Below are 24,252 nucleotides of genomic sequence, written 5' to 3'. Positions count from 1 at the left end.
ATAATTATATAAGTGATTACACTTATATAATTCTCATAAAGTTCTTTGTTTCAGGAGAGCAGTAAATGGAATTTACTATTTTGGATACATAACCCAACCCACTGCCACAGAGTCAATTCCTGCTCATAATGATCCTATAAGACAGAGTAGAACTACTCCTAAGAACTAGATCCTATGGGAACAAACTGCCTCATCTTTTTTCTTGAGGGACTAGGGGTTTGAACCACTGACCTTGAAATTTGTAGTCCAACGCTCGAGCTCCTTGTTGGACACGTTACATGCCATGGAGTTGGTTCCATAAAATTTCTAAGGATTTGAGCCACTGATCTTGTGATTAACAGTAAAGTGCTTATAAGGCAGTGCCGCACTAAAACTCTCGGGCCTCAATTCCTGTCAGTTTGATTTTTACCCTTGTACTTAACTCTGATAGCGTAGTGGTTAAGACTTGGGCTGCTAATCTCAGGGTCAGCTGTTCTTAAGGAGAAAGATGAGGCTTTCTGCTCCAGTAAAGATTTACAGCCTTGAAAACCCTGTACAGGGTCGATATGAGTTGGAACCGACTCCATGACACAAAACCACCACACTACCACCACTTAATTACCATACTAATGCAGTAATATACATTATCTTTGATTGCATAAGGGGAAAACCTTATATACAAGGTAACATTTAAAATTAACAGGTCAAGGAAGTTATTGTAAATTTCTAAACATGTTTGAAGTTGACTGAGTTCAAATAAAATGATTCAAATCTAAGCTATAATTTAGCCCTAAGAAGACTGGTTCTTTGGGGAATAGGTAGACTTGGATCTCTATTATTTTCTTGATTCATTCTCTCCATGTCTGCATTTGTTGATAATTAATAAGCATTTAAATATTCTTCACCATTTGTTGTTTGTTCTGTGCCATGGAGTTGGTTACACCTCGTAGTGACCCTATGAGTATAGAGTTTCCAAGTAGTGGCTCTTGGATTTGAACTTCTGTTGTTTGCAGTTCAAACCGACCTTGTCGCCCAGTGCTTACAGTGCCACAACAGGCACTGTACTTATTTTTTATGGTATTGGGCTTTATTAATTGAACATTAAGGATGGTGATGGCTCTGTAGGATAAGCACAGGACTGTGAACCACAAGGATGGTGGTTTGAACCCACCAGCTGCTCCTTGGGAGAAAGATGAGGTATTCTGCACCTGCAAAAATTTACTGGGTCCCTAGGAGTCAACTGGATGTCACTTAACCATTACTAAGCTAATACTGAATGTGGCACATAGCTGTTTTTTTTCCTGTATTGAGCTTAGGGGCAAGGAGAAGATGTGTCAGAATAAAGCCAAAATGTCACTGGCTTATTATCCAACTTGCCCATGTTGGCTTCAGGTGACTGGTTTCAATTCTAAATTCCCAGAAACATTAAAAGTATAGGGTCCTTTTGTATAAGGGAATAAAAGACAATCTATTTTGTTGAGGTTGAACGGGATGTCATTCATTCATACATGATTTTGTTAACTTTTATAAAGATTTTCATGCCCTTACCACTTGCTCCACTTCCTGATTGCCACTGAACCTCAACGAGATTATGGATTGATATGTTGTTGTTGTTAAGTGCTGTCAAGTCGGTTCCGACCCATAGGGACCCTGTATAGGGTTTCCGAGGAGCAGCTGGTAAACTTGAACTGCCGACCTTGCAGTTCAAAAGGCTTTGCAGTCTGGTGCATTAAGCCACAGCACTACAACCCATGATATAGTGGCTGCAATATAGCCCATATAGCCCATGATATAGTGGCTGCAATATATCAAACATAGCAGTTATAAGGATGATACAATTTTGGACTGCATTTTCCTCTGTAGTATATAGGGTTGCTTTGAATTGGGACCAACTGGATGGCACCTAACATTGCACAAATAGGCTGTGGTGTCAGTTCCAACTCATGGCAACCCTGTATAGGATGCCTGAGGCTGTAAATATATTCCAGAAAGCCTCATCTTCCACAGAGCGACTGGTAGATTTGAACAACTGACCTTTTGTGTAATAGCCCAGCTCGTAATCCACTACGCTACCAGGGCTCCTTTCACACAAGTGAAAAAGTGGGATTTTATAAGACAAATTTTCATGTACGTTTTTAGAGTTTAGTGCCTGGAATTTTGTCTAGCATACAATATCGTAGGTACTCATACTTGTTGAATAAAATATTGGCTTTGTTCAGTATTGCTTGGTTGGAAACTTGGAATGTTAATGAATGATACAATTAGAGTGAATTCTTAACCAGTATGGAAACATTAACGACCAGTCTTTGGGTCCTGAAGTCTTACCAAACCTATAATTTTTTTTGGTCTTAGTTGATTCTTTGAGTATATTTTTTACATGTACCTTAGATTTCAGGTCTTTTCATGAGCAAAACAGGTAAGTTGCTTGCATTAATGTATTATAAAATGTCACATTGTGGTGAGTGATATGAAAAAATAGTATGAAGGGACTTGAAAAGGTTTGTAGAAAAATTCCATGATCTTTTTAATTCCATTATCTAAACTTTTTGAAGCTTTCTTGTATTAATAACATTTTTTAAATACTAAGCGACATGTTACGATGGTGATTTTCAGTCCCATTTCAAACTAATTCTGAATAAGAAGGTTATATGCAGGTTGGGCAGTGTGAGTAACTTTTGTTTCACAGCCATCCTCGTGTGTGTGTAGTGCACTCACTGGCAGCAGACACTGTTGTTGTTATGTGCCATGGAGTCGGTTCCGACTCAAAGCGACCCTGTACAGGGTTTCCGAGGCTGTAAATGTTTACAGGAGCAGAAAGCCTCATCTTTCTCCCGCGGAACAGCTGGCAGTTTCGAACTGTTGACCTTGCGGTTTACAGCCTGATTTGTAACCACTACACTACCAGAGCTCCTTTCCAAGAGGTCGTGGTGGTGGTTAATGTGCCATGGAATCAGTTCCAAGTCATAGTGATACTGTATAGGGTTTCTGAAGCTGTAAATATTCATGGGAGCAGAAAGTCTCATCTTTATCCTATGGAGCAACTGATAGACTTGAACTGCTGACCCTGTGGTTAGCAGCCCAGCTTGTAATTCAGTGTACTACCAGGACTCTTTCCCTATTGGTTGTGAAGTGTCATCCAATTGGTTCCAACTCAGCAACCCTGTAAAAAGTTTTCAAGGAGTGGTTGGTGAGCTTGAAAAGCTTTTGAAGCAGTTCTGTAATACAGGATTGTCTTAAGTTAGAATCAATTCCATAGTATGGTATGCTTTATTCCTGGTTCTTTCATGGCATTTGATCATCCAGCATCTTTTATTTATTTATTTTTGCCTGTGGGATTAGATAGCACCATATGTATTGAGATCTCTTGGACCAGAAGAGACACAATGTTGTCAAATAGGAATCCATTTTGCTTGAGAGTCTAAAATAAAGTCTGTTTGAAGTTGACTATTAATATCCCTGTAACGAAAAAAGCTAGCCCAAAGAATATGCTGTTGTAACTATAAGGTCATGTTGGAACACATTATATGGTATTGAGCTTCTGGACCCACTGAAAGTGTTACTAGAACCACAATGTCTGAAACACAGATTAAAGTGTAGATGTGTACCTATGCTTTATTGACTACGCAAAGGCTTTTGATTGTGTGGATCATGACAGGCTATGGACAACATTGAGAAGTATGAGTATTCCAGAACACTTAATTGTGCTTCTGAGAAATCTGTACCTGGACTAAGAAGCAGATGTTCGACAGAGCATGGGAACACTGAATGTTTTAAAATTGGGAAAGGTGTGCGACAAGGTTGTGTTCTTTCACCATACTTATTCAACCTGTATGCTGAGCAAATAATACGAGAAGCTGGGTTCTATGAAGAAAAACGTGGCCTCAGGATTGGAGGAAGACTCATTAACAACCTGCAATATGCAGATGATACAACCTTGTTTGCTGAAAGTGAAGAGGACTTGAAACATTTACTTATGAAGATTAAAGAGCACAGCCTTCGATATGGATTGCATATCAATGTCAAGAAAACAAAAATCCTCACCACTGGACCAATGAACAACATTCTTACCAACTGAGAAAAGATTGAAGTTGTCAAGGACTTCATTCTTCTTGGATCAACTATCAACATTCGCGGAAGCAGCAGTCAAGAGATCAGATGATGTATTGCATTAGGCAAATCTGCACAGGAACTTTTTAAAGTGTTGAAGAGCAAAGATGTCAGCTTGAGGACTAAGGTGCGCCTGACCCTAGCCATGGTATTTTCAATAACCTCATATGGATGTGAAAGCTGGACAGTAAATAAGGAAGATCATAGAAGAATTGATGCCTTTGAATTATGGTATTGGAGGAGAATACTAAAAGTGCCATGGGCTGCCAAAAGAACCAATAGATCTATTTTGGAAGAAGTGCAACCAGAGTGCTCCTTGGAGGCTAAGGTGGCTAAACTTCGTGTCTCATACTTTGGACGTATTGCCAGGAGGGAACAGTGGCTGGAGAAGGATGTCGTGCTGGGTAAGATGGAGGGTCAGAGAAATAGAGGAAGACACCCAACAAGATGGATTGGCCAGGAGGCATCATTGATGGTGTCAAGTGTGGCAGTGGTAGTGAGGTTGGCCCAGGATTGGACATTGTTTCATTCTGCTGTACATGGGGTCGCTATGAGTCGGTTCCGACTCGATGGCACCTGACATCAACAACAACAACATGGAGTCCTGATGTGGCACTGTAGGATAAGCACTAGACCACAAGGTTGGTTTGAACCACCTAGCTGCTCCTTGGAAACCCTATACAGGGTCACTATAAGTCAGAGCTGACTCACGGCACTTAACCAACGAGTTGGTTCTAACTCAGAGACCCTGTATAGGGTTTCCAAGGGGCAGACTCAAAGGTTTGAACTCCCTATCTGTGGTTCAAACATACCTTCTGTTCCAGTGCTTGTTACCTTACAGCTCCACATAAGAACTCCTGGTTCCCTTGCATTCTTGCTTTAAGCGTTTGCAGTTTTCATGGTTGGCTGTTTCAGCATGAAATTTTCTTTAAGGAATACGTAGTTTAATTATTGTATTGTCTATAAAACGGGAGGTTGATTGGGACGAAACCATGCTTTTTTGAATAGTGGACATAGCATGGGTTGTAGAAGTTAGAATTCAAATTTTAGTTTCTTCATTTAACTTGTGAGTTGCTGAGCCAATTCAAGGGCCCTTGACTGAGGGGGGTAGGAGGAATCAGCATTAGCTCAAGGGTTATTCCAGGCCAATGTCAATCGTGTCCCTACCCCCCCAGGCAGTTACTGCCCATCTCATGGCATGCACTTATCTGCTGTGTTCAGTAATTCTTCATAATGGCCATACCAGACTCTCTGACATAGTTGTTGAAGGTTTATTAGGAAGTTTAATACATTTTAATTCAGGATCCGAAACCCCCTCAGGAGGCAGTTCTTTGATCAGGACTCTCAGCTATATCCACAGACGTACCTCTGCTCTTTGCCCCCTCGCCCCCAAACACACATTTTGGGCAAGTGTTGACTTGGCCCTTCTGATTTATGTGTGCAGAAGCTCTAGTGCTCCACTACCATACTGACTCCATAGTCATCCTATGGTTTCCTAGGTTGTAAATGATGAGCAGAAGGCCTCGCATCATAGTTCTTCCCATGGAGCGAATAGTAGGTTTGAATAGCGAACCTTGAAATTAGTAGTCCAGTGCTTATCCTACAGTGTCATCAGCTCTAGCTCAGGAGTCATCAAACCTAAGATGTATTTTTGCCAAAAATATTTATTTGGGTTGAATATAGAATTTTAGATTCTTGATTGTTTTCAGCAATATGAGAATTCCGTTGTTTTAGTGTTGTTGATGATGGTGTCTGTCTTACCTTTCTCTGAGTGTATTTAAGGTGACTTACTGTCTGAAGAGCTCTGGTAGTGTAGTGGTTACGAATCGGGCTGCGAACCGCAAGGGCAGCAGCTTGAAACTACCAGTTGTTCTACGGGAGAAAGATGAGGCTTTCTGCTCCAATAAAGATTTACAGCCTCGGAAACCCTGTACAGGGTCGCTGTGAGTTGGAACTGACTCCACGGCGTGTAACAACAACAACTGTCCGAGGTAGGGAGTCCTGGTGCGGTGCTCTGGGTTAATGTGCCAGACTGCAAAGCTGTTTGAAATGCAAGGTCGGCGGTTCAAGCTCACCAGCTGCTCCTTGGAAACCCTATACAGGGTCGCAATCGACTCCATGGCACTTCACAACAACAACTGTTGAGGTGTTTGGCTTTTTCATGGCTATGTTTAAGAATGAATTTCTTTTTATCCTGGTGGAGATTTGTATTCTGCATTGGTGTCACTTCATTTCTAGAAGATTCTCAGCTATTTCTTGAAATGTTCTGTCTCATTCTCCCCTTCTAGATCTTGTCCCTACTATATTCTGAAAGATTACTTTTGTTAATTTTTGCAGCCCAGTAATGTTACAGGGTTTCTGAGGAGCAGCTGGTGAGTTTGAACCTAGTGGTGGGATTGGAACCGTTTGGTTACTAGTCAAATGTTTATCTTACAGTGCCTCACCAGGACTCATTTTTAATTCTAGCAGCTCTGTTAGTTCTCAAAAGTTGCTATTTCATCATTAATTGATGAAAACACAGTATAATTAACTGAAGAATTATCAAGCTGGTAAGCATGGCTATCTTTTGGTCTGTTTATAGGTATGCTTGAACTATACTACAACAATTTAATATCTTAGATTGATTTCTGTTGTATTCTTTTCTGTTATCTTTATTATCCTTGAAAATTGTTTGTATAAATTATTTTATCTCTAGGATGAAGGTTCTTTTCACTTAGCATTTGTTCCTGGGAACACTCATAGCCAGAAACCTCTTCTAAACAATGTAAAGTTCTGAAAACAACACAGATAAAGTGAATTTGGGCTGTTACTCAGAAATACTGGTACACTATCTCTGAGGAGGTAGCACTTTGGGATTTATGCTTGAGGTAGAAGGGTTGCTATTAAAGGTGGAATCTGAAAATCAAAATTGAAAACTTTCCAGATTTACAGTTGTCCTTAAGGCAAAAATGGTTTCTTTCTTCTGTTTACCATTGTACGTTTTGTTTTGGGCTAGTAATTCCTTAGTTTTCTGCTAACATTTTGATGCTTTTAAGATTTTACCAAGTACTTTATTGTTTTACTTTTCTGTTAGAAAGTTGGTTTTAATAATCTTGTTCATATTAGAGATCTTGGAGTGGTATTTCATGTCTAATAATAAAAATCTCATCTTAGTTTTTTGCCTGCAACAAAAAATTAGTGCAGGTGTTAAGCTCATGTTTCCTAATACAGTTATCTGAGAAGCACTTGTCTCAGAAGCTAAGATTCTTGTTTAAAATCAGGCTTGTATACTTCATAGACTCGTTAAATCCTGTCGAGTCAGTAACTCATACTTGACACTGTAGAGATTTCTGAGGGAGCCGCTGGTGGATTTGAACCACTGACTTCTCTGTTAGCAGTCCAGGACCACACCAAGGCGCCACACCAGAACTGATGATTTTTAATTTGGACATGGGGTCTAAATGTTGGGTTCAAACTTTTAAAAATTGTTAAACTAAGGATAGAGTTTTTCAGAAAGTTCCCATGTAACTCTCAGGCAGTTTCCCCTAGTTAAGTTAGCTTTTTAATACTAGCATTAGCATGGTCACCTTAGCATTGAGACGCATTGTGACCATATATGACTTAGTAGAACTGCCTTGTAGGGTTTCCAAAGCTGTATGTAAATCTTTATGGAAACAAACCAATTTTTCTCTCATGGAGCAGGATGTGGGTTTGAACTGCCAACCATTCCATTAGCCAACTAAGCCCTTGGTCGTTATGCCACCAATACTCCTCCACAGAACTAAAAGAATCTATCGTTAACTATCATCCCAGCCAATATTTCAGAACCACTGACTTCATGCTAAGAATGATAATCCAAAATAGACGTAATGAAAAAATTACTGTTTATTGAGTACGCAGTATCAAACACCACTGGTGTCTTCACATGGCTTTGGTCCATTTGTCTTACAAGCAATCCAATAAGGAAATACACATTTATATACTGAGACTTTGGAAAAATCTCAGAAATGGTTTGCTTAGGTTGTTGTTGCTGATTGCATCGAGTTGATTCTGACCCATAGTGACCCTGTATAGGGCTTCCGAAAAGCAGCTGGTGAGCTTGAACTGCCGACCTTGCAGTTCGCATGGCTTTTGCAGTCTGGCACATTAACCCACAGTGCCACACCAGTATGTTGTTGTAAAGCTGAGTCAACTCAAGTGGCTTGATTAAAATTAAAGTTTTGAGATACCAACTTTCTTCTGTCATAACTGTAAATGTATTCCCATTCAAAATGGTCACTAAGAGCAGCCATTTTATGACTATGTTAAAAGTGTTACAAAAAGGATTTTTTGCAATATTTTATTGTGAATTGAGTGAAGGTTTAAGCAGATCATCAGTTTTACATTAATCAAATCATACACTCCCTGATGTTATTGTTTACCTTATATGTCTGCCTATTGTTTGGGTGGAATTTGAGCCACAGAGGTGGTCATGGTAGTTCTTTGTTGGATTTTTTTGAGGAACTACCACATGTTTCTCTATTCATAAGGATTTTTCATTGACTAAATATTCGGAAGTAGTTTTTCACTCTTTTCTTGTCTGGAAGCTCATCTGAAACCTGTCCACCATGGCTAACCCTGCTGGTATATAAAATACCGGTGGCATAGCTTTCAGAATTGGCAGCAACTCACAAGCCACCACAGGACAATAAACTGACAGACGAGTGGTAGCTTGTGTGTTACCTTTTGCTAAAAGTAATACAGAAACGACTACAATCATACATTGACAGAGAACTTTCAGAAGTTCAAGCCAGATTCCGAAAAGGCCGTGGAACAAGGGAGATATCATTGCTGATGTCTGCTGGATCTTGGCTGAAAGCAGAGAATATCAGAAAAAGATGTTTACCTGTGCTTTATTGACTACGCAAAGGCTTTCGATTGTTTGGATCATGACAAGCTATGGACAACATTGTGAAGTATGAGTATTTCAGAACACTAAATTATGCTCCTGAGGAATCTGTATGTGGACCAAGAAGCATTTGTTCGAACAGAATATGGGAACACTGAATGTTTTAAAATTTCTTAAAGAGGTGTGCAACAAGATTGTATTCTTTCATCATACTTATTCAACCTGTATGCTGAGCAAATAATCCGAGAAACTTGGTTCTATGAAGACAAACGTGGCATCAGGATTGGAGGAAGACTCATTAACAACCTGCGATATGCAGGTGATACAACCTTGTTTGCTGAAAGTGAAGAGGACTTAAAACATTTACTGATGAAGATCAAAGAACACAGCCTTGGTCAGGAAAACAAAAATCCTCACCATTGGACCAATAAACAACATTCTTATCAAGGGAGAAAAGATTGAAGTTGTCAAGGACATCATTCTTGTTGGATTGACTATCAACACTCACAGAAGCAGCAGTCAAGAAATCAGAAGATGTATTGCATTAGGCAAATCTTCTACACAAGACCTTTTTAAAGTGTTGAAGAACAAAGATGTCAGCCTGACCCAAGCCATCATGGTATTTTCAATAAGCTCATATGCATGTGAAAGCTGGCCAGTGAATGAGGAAGACTGTAGAAGAACTGATGCTTTTGAGTTTTGGTGTTGGAGGAGAATATTGAAAGTGTCATGGGCTGCCAAAAGATCGTTTTGGAAGAAGTGCAGCAAGAGTGCTCCTTGGAGGCCAAGATGCCCAAACTTCGTCTCTCATACTTCAGATATATTGTCAGTAGGGACCAGTCACTGGAGAAGGATATCATGTTTGGTAAGGTGGAGGGTCAGAGAAAAAGAAGAAGACACCCCCCCCCCCCATGAGATGGATTGGCCAAGTGGCAGCATCAATGTACTCAAGCGTGGCAACAGTGGTGAGGTTGGCCCAGGATCGCGCAGTGTTTCGTTCTGCTGTGCATAAGGTTACTATGGGTCCATGCTGACTCGATGGCACCTAACAATAACAACCACATGTTTTCACAGTTGCTATACTGATCTTAACTTCTACCAGCAATGGGGGTGAGAGTTATAATTTCTTCAAAACCTCACCAACACCTATTCTGTTGTTATTTTTGTACATCGATGCTTTTGTAATGGAAGTGAGGTAGACTGACTTTATTTTTGATGCAGTTAAGTAATTGTAATTGCCATATATGGGTAATAAGTAAAAAAGTATTGCTGTAAAATCATTGAAACCTTTATTTAAAATATCAAAATGTGAAACTTTTTGTTGGCCATATCATCCATGGAGGTCTTTATCTCAGAAGGTAGTTATTTCCATCTATAACTTTCTCCAAAGAATTCTGAGCTCTTCAGTTTATTCTGTTATAACAGCAGTTTTGGCATCCTCAAGGAACTCAAATTGTGTTCCCTGGAAATGTTCTTTGAGTTTTGGAAAGAAAAATCCAAAGAATTGTAGCACAGATGGAATAAGGTAAGGTTTCTCAACAAAATACTGGTAGGACAGCTCTTGCTACTCTTGAAGAATGACCATGTATAGTTTCATGATGGAAGATAATTATGCAACTGTCCTACTCTTGTTCTCGCCAATGCAGTTTTCAGTTTTCTTAAAATGTCTTCATATTGTGCCCTTATGATCACTTTGGGTCCCTCAAGAAAAATCTCAAATTCCAGAGAACTAATGAGCTGACTTCTGCCATAAATTGAACTAGTCCTGCAAATCCCCTTGGAAACCACTGTTTTGTTTGGACTTTGCTCTCCGGATTGTATGGGCAGATCCAAGACTTATCCCTGGTTACAAGTTGTTATATAAAATTATATTCATTTGTTTTTCTGTTGCTTAAAAGGCTAATGGAAAGATTGCCTTTATGTTTAGTGTCCATTTCCCCCCCCCCCCCTTTTTTTTTTTTTGAAGGCACCCAAACAAGACTGAGAAAAAGTGCATTCCTTTTTGGATTGTACTGTAAATCCAAGACTTGACCCTCATTATTTAGCCATTCCATAAAATCATCTTCGTAAGCTTCAGTCAGCTCTTTTGAGTTTAGCTGAGCTTTGCACAATGCTTTTCTTAACACTGACCCCTGAGCTTGTGGTGGCCAAGATACTTGGTAAAACTGAAAATACTGAGCTATGTGAGATCCCAACTTTATTAGCTATTGCATCGATGGTATAGTCTGTTATTTGCCATTTGTTTCTGGATTTCACCCTGTTACTTGATCTAGATTATGGTTTTCCCTATCTTGGTTCATCTTTGAGGTTTTCTCCATCACCTTCCTTAAAAATCTTTGATCCATCTAAGAAACTTGTATGTATGATAGCATTCATGTAAACTGGTTGCAAAGCTTCAGCAAATTGGGAAGATGTCCACTTGAGATATTTTTTTGTATGTGAATTGAGTGAAGGTTTCCAGATAAGATCCATCAGTTCAGCAAACCATATAATTTTGTTCCATCTCAATGATTGTAATTCACTCCCTGAAACAACAATGATCTCACTTCCTCCCTGTATTTCTTATTTTCCATTCCCCTCACCTTTCTCTCCCTTCTCAACTTTGCCCTTAGGTAAATGTTCCCTTTTGGTTTTGAAAGATTGACCATTCCATGGGGAGTATACCTTACTCTCTAGTGTTGTTGTTCCCCTTGTATATAGATATACTATATACACTTTTGCTGAAAATTGGGCCATGAGAGTGAGTTCCTTTCCAGACCTGAAGGACGGTCTAGGCTGTGGTCTCTTTCTCATCAGTAAGCCCATTCTTTTTCTTTTTTTAATAATTTTAAGTTTTGTTCTACATTTTCTGCCACTGTATCCTGGAGATCTCATGTAATAATACTTTGAAAGCCGTGTCCACTGGAATTTTGTTAAAACATTGATCATTAGTCCTGACTTAAAAATCTTTTTTTTTTTTTTTTCATTTTGAAATAATGGACAAAAAGTATCCTCTTTGAAGATGAGACTAAGTATATTACTGAAAAGAACAAGGCTGCAGCCCATCTACCGATCTTAGCGTTAATACACGTTTTGCTTAGAATAAGCCCATGAATTATATGAACTGGAACCTTTATCACAGTACTTTTTGACTTTCTGTATAAATTTTGTCTGCTCTTCTGGAGGATAAGGAACTCTGGTAGTGTAGTGGTTATGAAGTGGGCTGGTAACCTCAAGGTCACCAGTTCGAAACTACCAGCTGTTCTGCGGGAGAAAGATGAGGCTTTCTTCTCCTGTAAAGATTTACAAGCCTCGGAAACCCTGTACAACGTGGCGGCTATGAGTCGGAACCAATTCCACGGCACTTAACAACATCAACAATTCTGGAGGATAGATAACAATGCATTGTGTATCAAATGAAGTCATGATTCTTTTTTTGTGAACTGAGTGATAGTTTACATGAGAGAACATCGACTTTACACCATCATTTCATTGCAATCATAACATCTCCATGCATCATCATTCAGTATTTGCTTCCATTCCCTCTGTTTGTTTGTTTGTTTTTTTTTGGGGGGGTGGGGGGAGATGTACACAAAAACACTCAGAAATATGTAATGTAATAATTTAAACAACCAAAGGGCACATTCTGCAAGCCTGCCTCCTGGCTGCCAGTACTCTTTCCATGAGTCTAGAGTCCTCAGCTGCTCCCTCTCTCCTTATCCTCATCTCTCATAGGCATGGTTCTTGTCATCAAGAGTGGTCACTTAGGAGATACATGTTAAATGAAATAGTGGGGCTAGTTAAAAACTTCAGATGTCCTGTTCTTGTCAGTACTGTCGAGTAGGCAGCAACTCATAGTGTTTCCAAAGAGCAGGTTTGAATTGCCAGTCTTTTGGTTCGCAGTCCAGTGCAATAATGGACAAGTTGAAGAAGGCGTCTATTAAAAAGTGAACTTTTAAATTGAGTTCCAGAGAATGTGCAAGAGTTGCGTTTAACCAGTTTTTGGGAGAACCTATCAGACAATTGTAAAATTGCTGTAGTATAGTTCATAGTAATGCCAACTGTATTCAGGCATAATTTGCCCTGTATTAAAAAGACAATTACTAATTTGATACAAACTAGAATCATACTTGAATTTCTTTGAAGATTTTATTTTTTTCATTTATCATTCCTGCAAATACAACTGAATGTGGTGGTACATACAGTGGGTATAATGATGAAAACTTACTAGCTGTTACCAAACAGCTTAAGTCAATGAGTAACCTTGGGGGTGCAGGACCATAGTCTCTGGGGACATCATGGTCAATTGGCACAACATAGTCCACAAAGACAGTGTTCTAAATCTTACTTTGGTGAGTGGTGTCTTGATATTGAAAGTTGGAATCAGCTAGTTTAACGAACTAATGGAACATATAAACATCAGTCTCCATGGATCTTGAGAACAGAAGAACTAAATGGTGCCCAGTTACCACTACCAATTGCTCTGAAAAGAGTTCACATGATTAGAAGGTCTTGGAGAGAGCAGCATAATGTGTGGAACAAAACTCAAAATTATTTTAAAAAGAAAGAACACCTGGACTTACTGGTCAGTTGGTGCTGTGGAATTATGCACTGGACTGCAATGTCAGTGTGAACCACAAGGTTGGCGGTTCAAACTTGCCAGACATTTCTTGGAAACCCTGTGATGTGGTGGTGGTGATGGTGTGCTGAAGAGTCGGTTCTGACTCATAGCGACCTTGTCTTGTACAGGGTTTCCGAGGCTGTAAATCTTTGTGGGAGCAGAAAGCCCTGTCTTTCTTCTGTGTAACAGCTGGTAGTTTGAAACTGCTGACCTTGAGGTTCGCAGCCTGATTCGTAACCAATACACTACACTACCAGAGTTCCTTTGGAAACCCTGTACAGGCAGGGCCACTATGAGTTGAAACCAACTCGACTGAATTTAACAGCAAAACACTGTCAGAGACAGAAACCTGAGACTGGCCCTTCCGATCTGGTAGGAACATACTCTTTCAGCCAAGCAGTAGATAGGTATATAGGGGGAGCAACTTTTTTCAAAGCAGTAGGTAAGTATAAGTATATAAAGGGAACAATACTATTAGTAAGGTTTGCTCACTATGAATGATAGAACAGTTAACCATTCAAAATCAAAGGGGCAACATGTACCTAAGGACAGTAGCAAGAAGGGATGGGAAGGTGGGTGGAAGGGAAAGAGCCATAGAAACTGGATTATTGTTCTAAGGTAGGAATGCAACCATTGATGAGAAACAAAGTGTATTTATTAAATGTAAAACTGATGATATTGTCTGTAAATCGTCACTTAATTAACAATAAAAAGCTTTTTTAAAAAATTGTGATTCTTCCCCCCCCCCCGTTTTTGAGTTGGTAATTCTTTATAATTGTTTATACTGGCTAATTAATACTCAAGTACTACTGTGCTGTAGGGTGATAAACACTGGACTGCTAACTGCAAGGCTGGTAGTTCAAACTCAAAAGGTGTTTCTCCTTAACAATTAATTACTACTGTGAATCAGCAGAAAAAAAATATAATTTTATTAGGAATTATTTAAAGCAAAAAGTATTTAAAATAGAGATAGTTAGAAAAAAATTCTTTAATATTTTCTAAATAGCAGGTTTTAGATCAGTAGTTACGTTAAGTGCTGTCCAATCAGTTTTGACTCATAGTGACCCTTCTCTGAGGAGCTACTGGTGGATTTGAACCACCATACCAGGACTTCTTTTGTGGATTCAAGTATTATAACTTGACTGGTGAGAGTAATAGCATTTTTTGAAAACTCTTGGAGCATAAGCATGTTAGTATGAGTAATCATGTCAACAGCATTTAAAGACAATTTTAATGTCATTTTCGTTTTGTTTTTCTAAAAGTCTCTAAGAAATGCTTATGAGAAAGAAGATAGAAAATGCTGTTCATTCCTCACAATAACTTTATTCAGGTCTGATAACCAAGAGCATTTTGACAATGTATAACATTTGTTAGGGAGGCAGGGAGAGCCAACAGTAATGTGTGATATATGAGGTACATTTTAAACAGAAAGGAAAGATATGCCTGGAATGGTTTGTAATCCAGAACTTTATGATGGTGGTGGTGTGCTGTGGATTCCGTTCCAACTCTTAGTGAGCCTGCATTAGGGTTTTGAGGCTATAAATCTTAATGTTAAGTGCCGTCGAGTCGGTTCCGAGGGTGTAAATCTTTACGGGAGTAGAAAGCCTCATCTTTCTCTCGCGGAGCGGCTGGTAGTTTCAAACCGCTGACCTTAAGGTTCGCAGCCCGATTCGTAACCACTACGCTACCATAGCTATCTTAATATAGGATGTTTATTTTAAAGATTTGTAGGTGCTTACACCTAACAAAGTGGTGGTTCAAGTGGTAGAATTATATTCATCTTCATTTCTCAGCCAGTGTACTTCCTGCATAGCCACCACGCGTTTGTCCATGAAGGCTTATGTTAAACTGTAATTCCATGCATACTAAGATGGACTAGGAAGCAGGCTTGACAATCTACCCAAAAATAGCCAGTAAAAATTGGATCACAACAGTTCATTTCACAATTAAGCATTTTCTGTCACAAGCACATGACCAGGCAGTATTTTGTTTAATTAAGCATGGGCAGCTAACAACGGGAATAAATCTAGTAGGTAGAAGATTCTGAGTTATGAAGCTGACTTTGATAAAACTAATACTATTAAAAATGAAATAAGTTTGCTCTAGGAGGTGTCAAGTAAAGTAAGCAAAAATTGACCACTTGTGCTTGTTTTGTAACAGAATTTACAAGATAGATTTTAAGAACCTAGCAATAACTTGATTGTGAGCAGTATCCTGGGTGTGACTAATGAGGTAGTCTTGTCTGTCTGTGTTCTTCGATTTATTTATTTTTATTTTTTCTGAATACTGTTGCTTTTCAAAGGGAGTATATATTCTTGGGATAGTTTTCAATAGCATGGCATTGTTGTAAAAAGTTTTGTCTTCAAATATTTTTATTGGTTTTAAATTTATGTGTAAGTTTTTAACATTGACATTTCTCTCCATAGATAATTTGGAGTTCTTACTAAACAACATGGCAGACATTGACAAGTAAGTGACAGATAGTTGGTTCTTCCCCTCCTTCCCCTGAGTAATTTAGCATCAGTTTGTGTTGTGATGTAGTTAATAGCTGCATAATTCTGTATTTGAAAATTATGGTTGTGATTAATGATTATTACTGTAATAAAAATTGGGTACTGTATATCCAGGATAAAATACCGTATAATCACTGTCGATATGTTAAATGATTTATCAGTGTTTATTCTTAGCAAAGTGCTGAGCATATAATGGGTCATAAATACTTGAAATTTTTTTACCATTTATTTCTCCAAGATTTTTGGTAAGTATAAGTGTGTGCAATAATGTATACATACAGTTTAAAGAATAATAAAAGTTGTGTACAAGTGAAAAAAAAAGTATTACTATTTCTTGTTTCCCCTATTGCTGCATCTTCTACTTTTCCCGCAGGTGTTATCCCTACCTTGACTTTTATCTGATTCTGTTTTGCTTTTCTGTAGCGTTTAACCACCTGTGAATTCTTAATGTTTACTTTTGAAAATCTGAATAGCAATCACAAACTAAACTGTGGAAAGAAAAAGGCAGTTTTATAGTACTTTTAGTTGAATACTCCAAAGGTGAGATTAAAAGATAGTATGTGGATCAGCTTTCTTGAGGCTTTACAAGGGCCTCTTTGAAGAAGTCGTTGGTCAAGGTCATGCATTCTGGGAAATTCAGATTTCACCAACTTGGAATATAGAATAGTTTTAGTTTGAATGTCTTGCAGAATGTTGTTGTTGTGAAGTGCCGTCGAGTTGGTTCCAACCCATAGCGACCCTGTATAGGGTTTCTGAGGAGCAGCTGGTGAACTTGAACCGCCGACCTTGCAGTTCAAACGATTTTGCAGTCTGGTGCATTAACCCGTAGTGCCCCACCAGGACTCCGTCTTGTAGACTATGATAAAGAAAATAGGATGAGTTGATAGTAGGTTAAGTAGAACAGTTAGACATGGTAGTGGTGATTGTATGACATGGTAGTGGTGGTTGTATGACATGGTAGTGGTGGTTGTATGACATGGTAGTGGTGGTTGTATGCCCTGAAGATTGTATTTCAGACTCATGTTGTTACTTGATGTGGAGTCAATTCCAACTCATAGCAAAACCTATATAGGGGTTTCAAGGAGCGGCTGATGAGTTTGAACTTACCAACCTTAAAAGTCCAGTGCCACACCAGGGCAGGAGCAGATAGCCCTTGGTGATATTATACAGCTTTTTAAAATAAAACATTTGAAAGAAAAGACTGCAAGGCATGGGAGTGAGAGGGCAGGAAATTTCTTTATTATAAAAAGGAGCTCTGGTAGCGTAGTGGTTACAAATTGGGCTGTAAACCGCAAGGTCAGCAGTTGAAACTACCAATGCTCCGCGGGAGAAAGATGAGGCTTTCTACTCCCGTAAAGATTTACACCCTCGGAAACCCTGTACAGGGTCGCTATGAGTCGGAACCGACTCCACGGCACATAACAACAACAACAACAAAGGTCAACCCACCCACATATGCTGGTTTCCTTATCAACAGAAAAGTACCAGACATTTTTGTGTTACTGACTTTCAGAGTCTTTGTTTCCTGCTAGACCTTAGTCATCATGATGCAGCTGTCATCATGGGATGTACTTTACTGACTGCCTGGGGTTTAATTTTTATTCTATCAAGGTCTGGGGCTCAAGCTCACCAGCTGCTCCTTGGAAACCCTATAAAAAGGTCACTATGGGTGGGAATCGACTCCATGGCACTTAGCAACATCTTAGGTTTACGTTAGTTACCCTTTTTTTTTTTCATTGAAGAAGTTTGAAAGCATTGTCAAATTGTTTCTAGTGTTGCTGTTTTAAAAAGTTGATTCATAATCATTTGTGGCAGTTTTTTAGAAATTTATACATATACTTTTAGACTCTGACTTCATAAGAGTTCTGAAATTTTCACACTGATATATTTTTATTCCTTTTTTTAAAAGACATTCAGTGGTGAACTTATTTCTGGCAACTCTTAAGGTGCTCTGGTTGCGTAGCGGTTACGAATTGGGCTGCGAGCCTCAAGGTCAGCAGTTCGAAACTACCAGCTGTTCCGTGGGAAAAATGAGACTTTCTGCTCCCGTAAAGATTTACAGTCTCGGAAACGCTGTACAGGGTCGCTATGAGTCGGAACCGACTACTGCACAAAACAACAACTCACTACTTCAGTTCTTGGGAATATGCTTAATTCTTATTGATTGCATTATTCTGTTTACTTTTTTTGTACCTCCCTTTTGTCAAATGTTTTATATTGAACTGGTGTTGTAGGTATCTTGTCTTTTTGTGCTTTGGGAAAAAAGGAAGAAAAACCCTTGTCTTTCAATTATTAAGTTTTAAGTTTTCCATCAGGAGCTTCTTTGCTGTCTGAATGTATGTCTTTTGTATAAAAACATCCTGTTCTTGTCTCATTGGTGTAATATCTTTTTTCTGGACATTTCTTTCACCTGTGTAGCTTAATTCTTATTTTTATTGCCCTCTATTTTGATCTCAGTATAAGATGCCCTCCAAAATGTGAAGCTCATTAAGATTGGCTGGTTGTAGGACAGTTGTTGAGAGTTTAAGAAAAAGCTTAATTGAAATTTTTGAGTGCTTGGGTTGAGGGAGAACTTGTCAGATTGGGAATTTCCTGTATGTAGTTATTAGACACTTAAGAAAAAAATTGCTAGTATCAGTTTCATTCTGGGCTGGTCAGATTCTCCAATGAAGAGATTTTCTGGGAGAAGGCTCTCTGGGCGAGGGTTTCGGCATTCTAACACATATATGTTGTTGTTAAGTGTTGTTGAGTTGGTTCTGATTTACAGTGACCCTGTATAGGGTTGCCCAAGGAGTGTGGTACAGTGCTTTATCCCACAGTGCCACACTAGGGCTCTCCCCAGCCATATATCTTAGGTATTGTTTTACTGTGTGTATGGTCCTCTAGTCCAAGTTCTCAGTTTTACTTTCTCCAGAGACACTGTCATACATGCAAGAATGAGGGAAGGGGAAATCTCAGGATTTAATGGCTTATCAATTTTTACTTGTTATTATGTGGCATCGAGCTGATTTCCAACTCTTTGGGGCCCTGTACAGGACTTCCAAGGAGTAGCTGTTGAGATTTTGGAGTGCTGACCTTGTGGTTTGAAGTTTAGTGATATTTCTATAGTACCAAACTGGAACTTCCCTAATTTAATCACCATCGTTCCCTAGTATATTTGATGCTGCCAGTTCTTGTCGTTTTAAAGATTCTGTATGTGCTGTGGGTTAATATGCTGGACTACAAAATTGGTTTGAACTGAGAGGTCGGTGGTTCAAGCTCACTAGTTGCTACTTGGAAACCGTATACAAGGTCGTAATGGGTCGGAACTTACTCAATAGCACTTACTAACAACTATAACAACATTTGGGACTGGTTCTCAGCTTTCCCTGCTGCTGCTCCCTTAGAGTGTAACTCTTAGTGAAGTTTGTTAACTACTTATATGTTTTTCAGTTTCCAGAATTATGCTACTTTTGACTCCTTGTTCTTAAGTGTTTCTGTTCATTTTTGAATCTCTTCATTACAAATTTAGGTGGGGCTTTTGAAAAATTAAAATTTATGAAGGAGCTTCAAGAAAAAGTTAATGAAACAATTCCATTTCCCATAAACTTTTTGAAGCCCCTCCTACAATCTTGCCATCATAACCTGGAAGTCTCATTTCCCACTTTATTAAAAAACTAAAACCAAAACTGGTTGTGACAAATTGATCCCCTGTGTCCCCTCCCCAATTTAATTTGAATGTCAAGATCTCTTTTACTGTAGGGCAGGATTCTGTAAACTTTCTCCATCGGACACATAATTATATTTTGGCCAATGTAGTTTGCTGAAAGTGAAGAGGACTTGAAACATTTACTTACAAAGATCAAAGAGCACAGCCTTCGATATGGATTACATCTCAATGTCAAGAAAACAAAAATCCTCACCACTGGACCAATAAACAACATTCTTATCAACGGAGAAAAGATTGAAGTTGTCAAGGACTTCATTCTTCTTGGATCAACTATCAACACTTGTGGAAGCAGCAGTCAAGAGATCAGACAACGTATTGCATTGGGCAAATCTGCTGCACAGGACCTTTTTAAAGTGTTGAAGAGCAGAGATGTCAGCTTGAGGACTAAGGTGCGCCTGACCCAAGCCATGGTGTTTTCAGTAGCCTCATATGGATGCGAAAGCTGGACAGTGAATAAGGAAGATCGTAGAAGAATTGATGCCTTTGAGTTGTGGTGTTGGAGAATACTGAAAGTGCCGTGGACTGCCAAAAGAACCAATAGATCTGTTTTGGAAGAAGTGCAGCCAGAGTGCTCCTTGGAGGCCAGGATGGCTAAGCTTCGTCTCTCATACTTTGGATATATTGTCCGGAGGAAGCGGTCGCTGGAGAAGGATGTCATGCTGGGTAAGGTGGAGGGTCAGAGAAAAAGAGGAAGAGCCCTGAAGAGATGGATTGGCCAGGTGGCATCATTGATGGACTCAAGTGTGGCAGCGGTAGTGAGGTTGGCCCAGGATCAGACATTGTTTCGTTCTGCTGTGCATGGGGACGCTATGAGTCGGTTCCGACTCGATGGCACCTGACAACAACAACAAGTTTGTCACAACTATTCATTTCTGCTTTTGTAGTGCAGTATATAGTCAATTTCTGCTCAAGGTAACCCTGTATAGGGTGTCTGAGGGAGTGACTGGTGAGTTTGAACTGCTGACCTTACGATTCATATGCACTTGGTCCAGTATTTACCCTACAGCACCACATCATAATTGATGAAAAAATTCTATTATTGTTAATTTCATTTTTTCCCCCCCCATGAACCTTTAAGCTACCTCCTATACTTAAAGTTTATGCTAAGTCGAAGATAGTTCACAAATACTGTTTTCGAGGGGAAGACTGGATCTTTTTTCCTCAGCTGACAGGAAATTTTACTAACAGAATTTTTTCCCTCAGTTGACAGGGAATTTTACAAGCAGAATATAGTTATCCTTTTCTTTAGTAATCAATATTTGTCTTTACGTGAAAGTTAAATTTTCAAGTGCTGCTTGTATGAAGGCAGCTCTTTGTAATCCAGGTATTAAAATGAAAAGTTAGACAAGGAGTTACATGGTGGTCCTTTGTGTTGAGTTAGTTATCCTTATTTCATTTTTGTGTTAATTGTAATTTGCATTCAAAAGTTGGATTTTAATATGAAATGGAAAGTATGTCATCTATTACTTTTTACCTCCTCTCAATGGTGCCATTCCTGTCTTTGCTCTAAACATAAGTTGGAATTAAATCTTCGTAGCTTTTTACTACTTTTCTCCTTCTGCACTATGAAGTAAGGAAAGCATAAAAGTATTGAGTACTCTGGAATGGTTGCTCCACAACCATCAAGGATCTAGGTCTATTTTGTTTGTGTGTGTGTGTTTCCAAACTTCTGATAGTTTTTCATTCTCTAAGCTGTCTCATGGCTGTTAGGCATATTCAAATTGGGAGAGCAGGAGGAAGCTCCATCATTTACCTGGTTACCTTACCACCCTAGAAGAAGGCTTTGTCAGGGTACTATACTACTACTTTGGTCTCACCACCTAAAACTTAGTCATATAGCCTTATCTAGCTAAAAGGTTAGCTGGGAAATGTAGGCGTTTAGCTTGGTGTCTCTGCCCCCCAAAAATGAGAGTTGTGTTAGTTCCTAAGAAGTAAGAGGGGACTAAGTGTATATTGGGTAGGAAGCACACTCTTCCTGCTATCATAGTCCACAAAAATCAATCAAACCACGTATTCTAATGTTGAAGTATAAATATTATATTTGACCATATGCTTTTAAGTAGAAGTTTTAAGTATCTCCAATTTGTAAAGACTATATAGGAAGTTAGAAAGAAAACTGAATTTCCTGTTTTTCATCTTTGAGAAAGACTCATATTAATCTAGAATGTGAATTTTTTAAAGTTTTTCTGTATATATTTTTAATTATTGGTACATTTGAACCTTGGCGTGATACTTTGATATTGTAGCAAAGAACAGTCTGAACTTGATCAAGAGTTGGACGATGTTGAAGAAATAGAATTAGAAGAAGAAGAAACTGGTGAAGAAACAAAAATCAAAGGTATTATTTTAAATTACTTCAGGAGTCAGTGATTGCTGACACATATCCTAGAGGGTAGTAATTGCAATTCTCTTTGAACCCTTTCCACTTGACTCACTTGTTCCTACCTCAAGTTTAGTGACTGTGTGTATTTTTGTTTGTATGTATCATAGAGGTGGTAGTAAGGGATAAGGGTCTGAATATGGTATAATTCATGAAAAGTCATTATGTATGTGACATGGAATAGCTGGTCAAATCAGCTGCTCATGAGTTGTCTGGATTTCAAAATGTTAACTTTATGGGCTTGGGTTGTTTTAGGTGGTAACTGTAGATAAAGGAAAGACTATTTACTATGAAGGATCTAAAAAAAAGTTCATGGAAAAATTCTATTATCTTTTAATGTAATTTTCCCCCAAACTTTGAAGAACCCTTGTATATAGTAAATGGTTTTGTTTTGTTTCTTCCCCAATCTACTCTAGGAAAACAAAAAAAGAAATATATTAAATGTAGATAAAATCATTCAAAATTCACTTAAAGCAGATAATTTTTAAAAAGAGGGTGGTGGTGGTGTTACTAGAAAATTGCACTGCTTTAGTTTACGTCTTGTAGATCTGTACCAGGTGATCTGACTTTTCATTGTTAAATGAAATGAACACAAGACAACAGCATTTTATTTTGCATAAAATCTAGCATATGTTTGGATCAGGAATCATTCTTTGAAGCCATTAATCACCAAATTTTATTTGGCTTTTATCAATAATCTTTGTCAAGTGTTAACTTGTGTTAAATATTCACAAGTACATACACTATAGGAATTATCAAACATTAACAGTTAGGCCCACTCTTTGATCTTTTTCCTAGGCTTAAACTCACTCTTGGAAATTAAAGTTTTCTGATAATGTCTGCCTTCAGAGAGTTGTTTGACATCTAGATGGATTTGGGCTTTTCAAAATACAAGGTGGTGAAACAAATACTAGGAAAAAGAAAAGATACATTGTTTATAGTAGTTGTGCCAATGACCGTGAGAAATGGTGTGACTTAGAGATCATTTGGAATCTGAACTTGCTGAACATTGGAATTTCCCAGTATTATTTTCTTTAGTTTGCTTCCCATCTCTACTCATATTAGTAATTTATGGGCAAATCAGGAAAACTTGATGTTTGTTTATCCTAGAAAGTCGCATAAAATATTTTCATAAAATTCTTCTTTTGATGCCTCCCCCCCCCCCTTTTTTTTTTTCTTTTTTTAATAGCGCGTCAGCTGACTGTTCAGATGATGCAAAATCCTCAGATTCTTGCAGCCCTTCAAGAAAGACTTGATGGTCTGGTAGATACACCAACAGGATACATTGAAAGGTACAAGTTCTATCTTCTGTAATCACTGTTGTAGGTGTATCTGTGTTTTTAAGACCACCTAGGACTTATGTTTGTAACAATGGAAAGCTGATGTCCATTACTATGTAGTATTAGGATTGTTTGGAGTGTAACATTTGCTAAATACTAGAAATTTATAGTTAATCTTGTCTTCTAAGTTTATTTTGGTTTTAGCCCATAGGAAATAAAATAATTTTAATGATTCCAATATTTCTTGAGAGAATTGTTAGGAAAAATGCACAGAAATAGAAGAAATAAAGTTTTTGTTTTGTTTTGTTTTACTGGTGGTGTAAATCAGTAATAATAGCTTAAATATCTTATTCTGTTTCCACATTTGTTTGATACTTCATACTTTAAGCTCCATCCACATTACTATCTATATTTGTGTCTAGTCTGTACTTTATAACTGCTGCATAGTTCTCCAGTGTTCATGCACCATGTTTTATTATCTGTTATAACACACCTAGATTTCCTCCAAACGCCATCCCACAAATTCTGTTTTCAATGGATATCCTTGTGTGTCCTTTTGAGGAACTGTTAAGCTTTTCTTTGAGATATGTACTCAGCAATAGTATTGCTAAGTAAGGTATGCAAGCCTTATAGCTTGTTCACTAGAATGGTTCTATCTGCCATCCTTACGTCTCTGTCATCCAACTTTGTAGTTTACTAGTCTAATAGGTACAGATGCAGTCTGTTTCTAAGTTCATTTGATCTATCTGTCATTTAACTATGCTGTTAAGTGCTGTTGAGTTACTTCCAACTCACATTGGTCCTTTTTTTTTTTTTT

At 38.4% G+C, this 24,252-nt stretch overlaps 1 protein-coding gene across 2 annotated transcripts in view; it reads left to right on the top strand.

Moving 5' to 3' along the window:
- Positions 1–24,252, top strand: part of NAP1L1 (nucleosome assembly protein 1-like 1) — a 36,638-nt gene that overhangs the window by 2,095 nt on the left and 10,291 nt on the right. For both annotated transcript variants that reach the window (XM_006871620.1, XM_006871621.1), the window contains exons 2-4: positions 15,980–16,022; positions 22,022–22,113; positions 23,345–23,447. In XM_006871620.1, the coding sequence (XP_006871682.1) occupies positions 16,006–16,022; positions 22,022–22,113; positions 23,345–23,447 (212 nt within the window). In that variant the 5' untranslated portion in view covers positions 15,980–16,005. The remainder of the gene's footprint in view (positions 1–15,979; positions 16,023–22,021; positions 22,114–23,344; positions 23,448–24,252) is intronic.

This window comes from Chrysochloris asiatica, unplaced genomic scaffold (assembly GCF_000296735.1).
Source record: "Chrysochloris asiatica unplaced genomic scaffold, ChrAsi1.0 scaffold00170, whole genome shotgun sequence".
Lineage (NCBI taxonomy): Eukaryota > Metazoa > Chordata > Mammalia > Afrosoricida > Chrysochloridae > Chrysochloris > Chrysochloris asiatica.
This window is presented reverse-complemented; position numbering and strand designations above follow the sequence as displayed.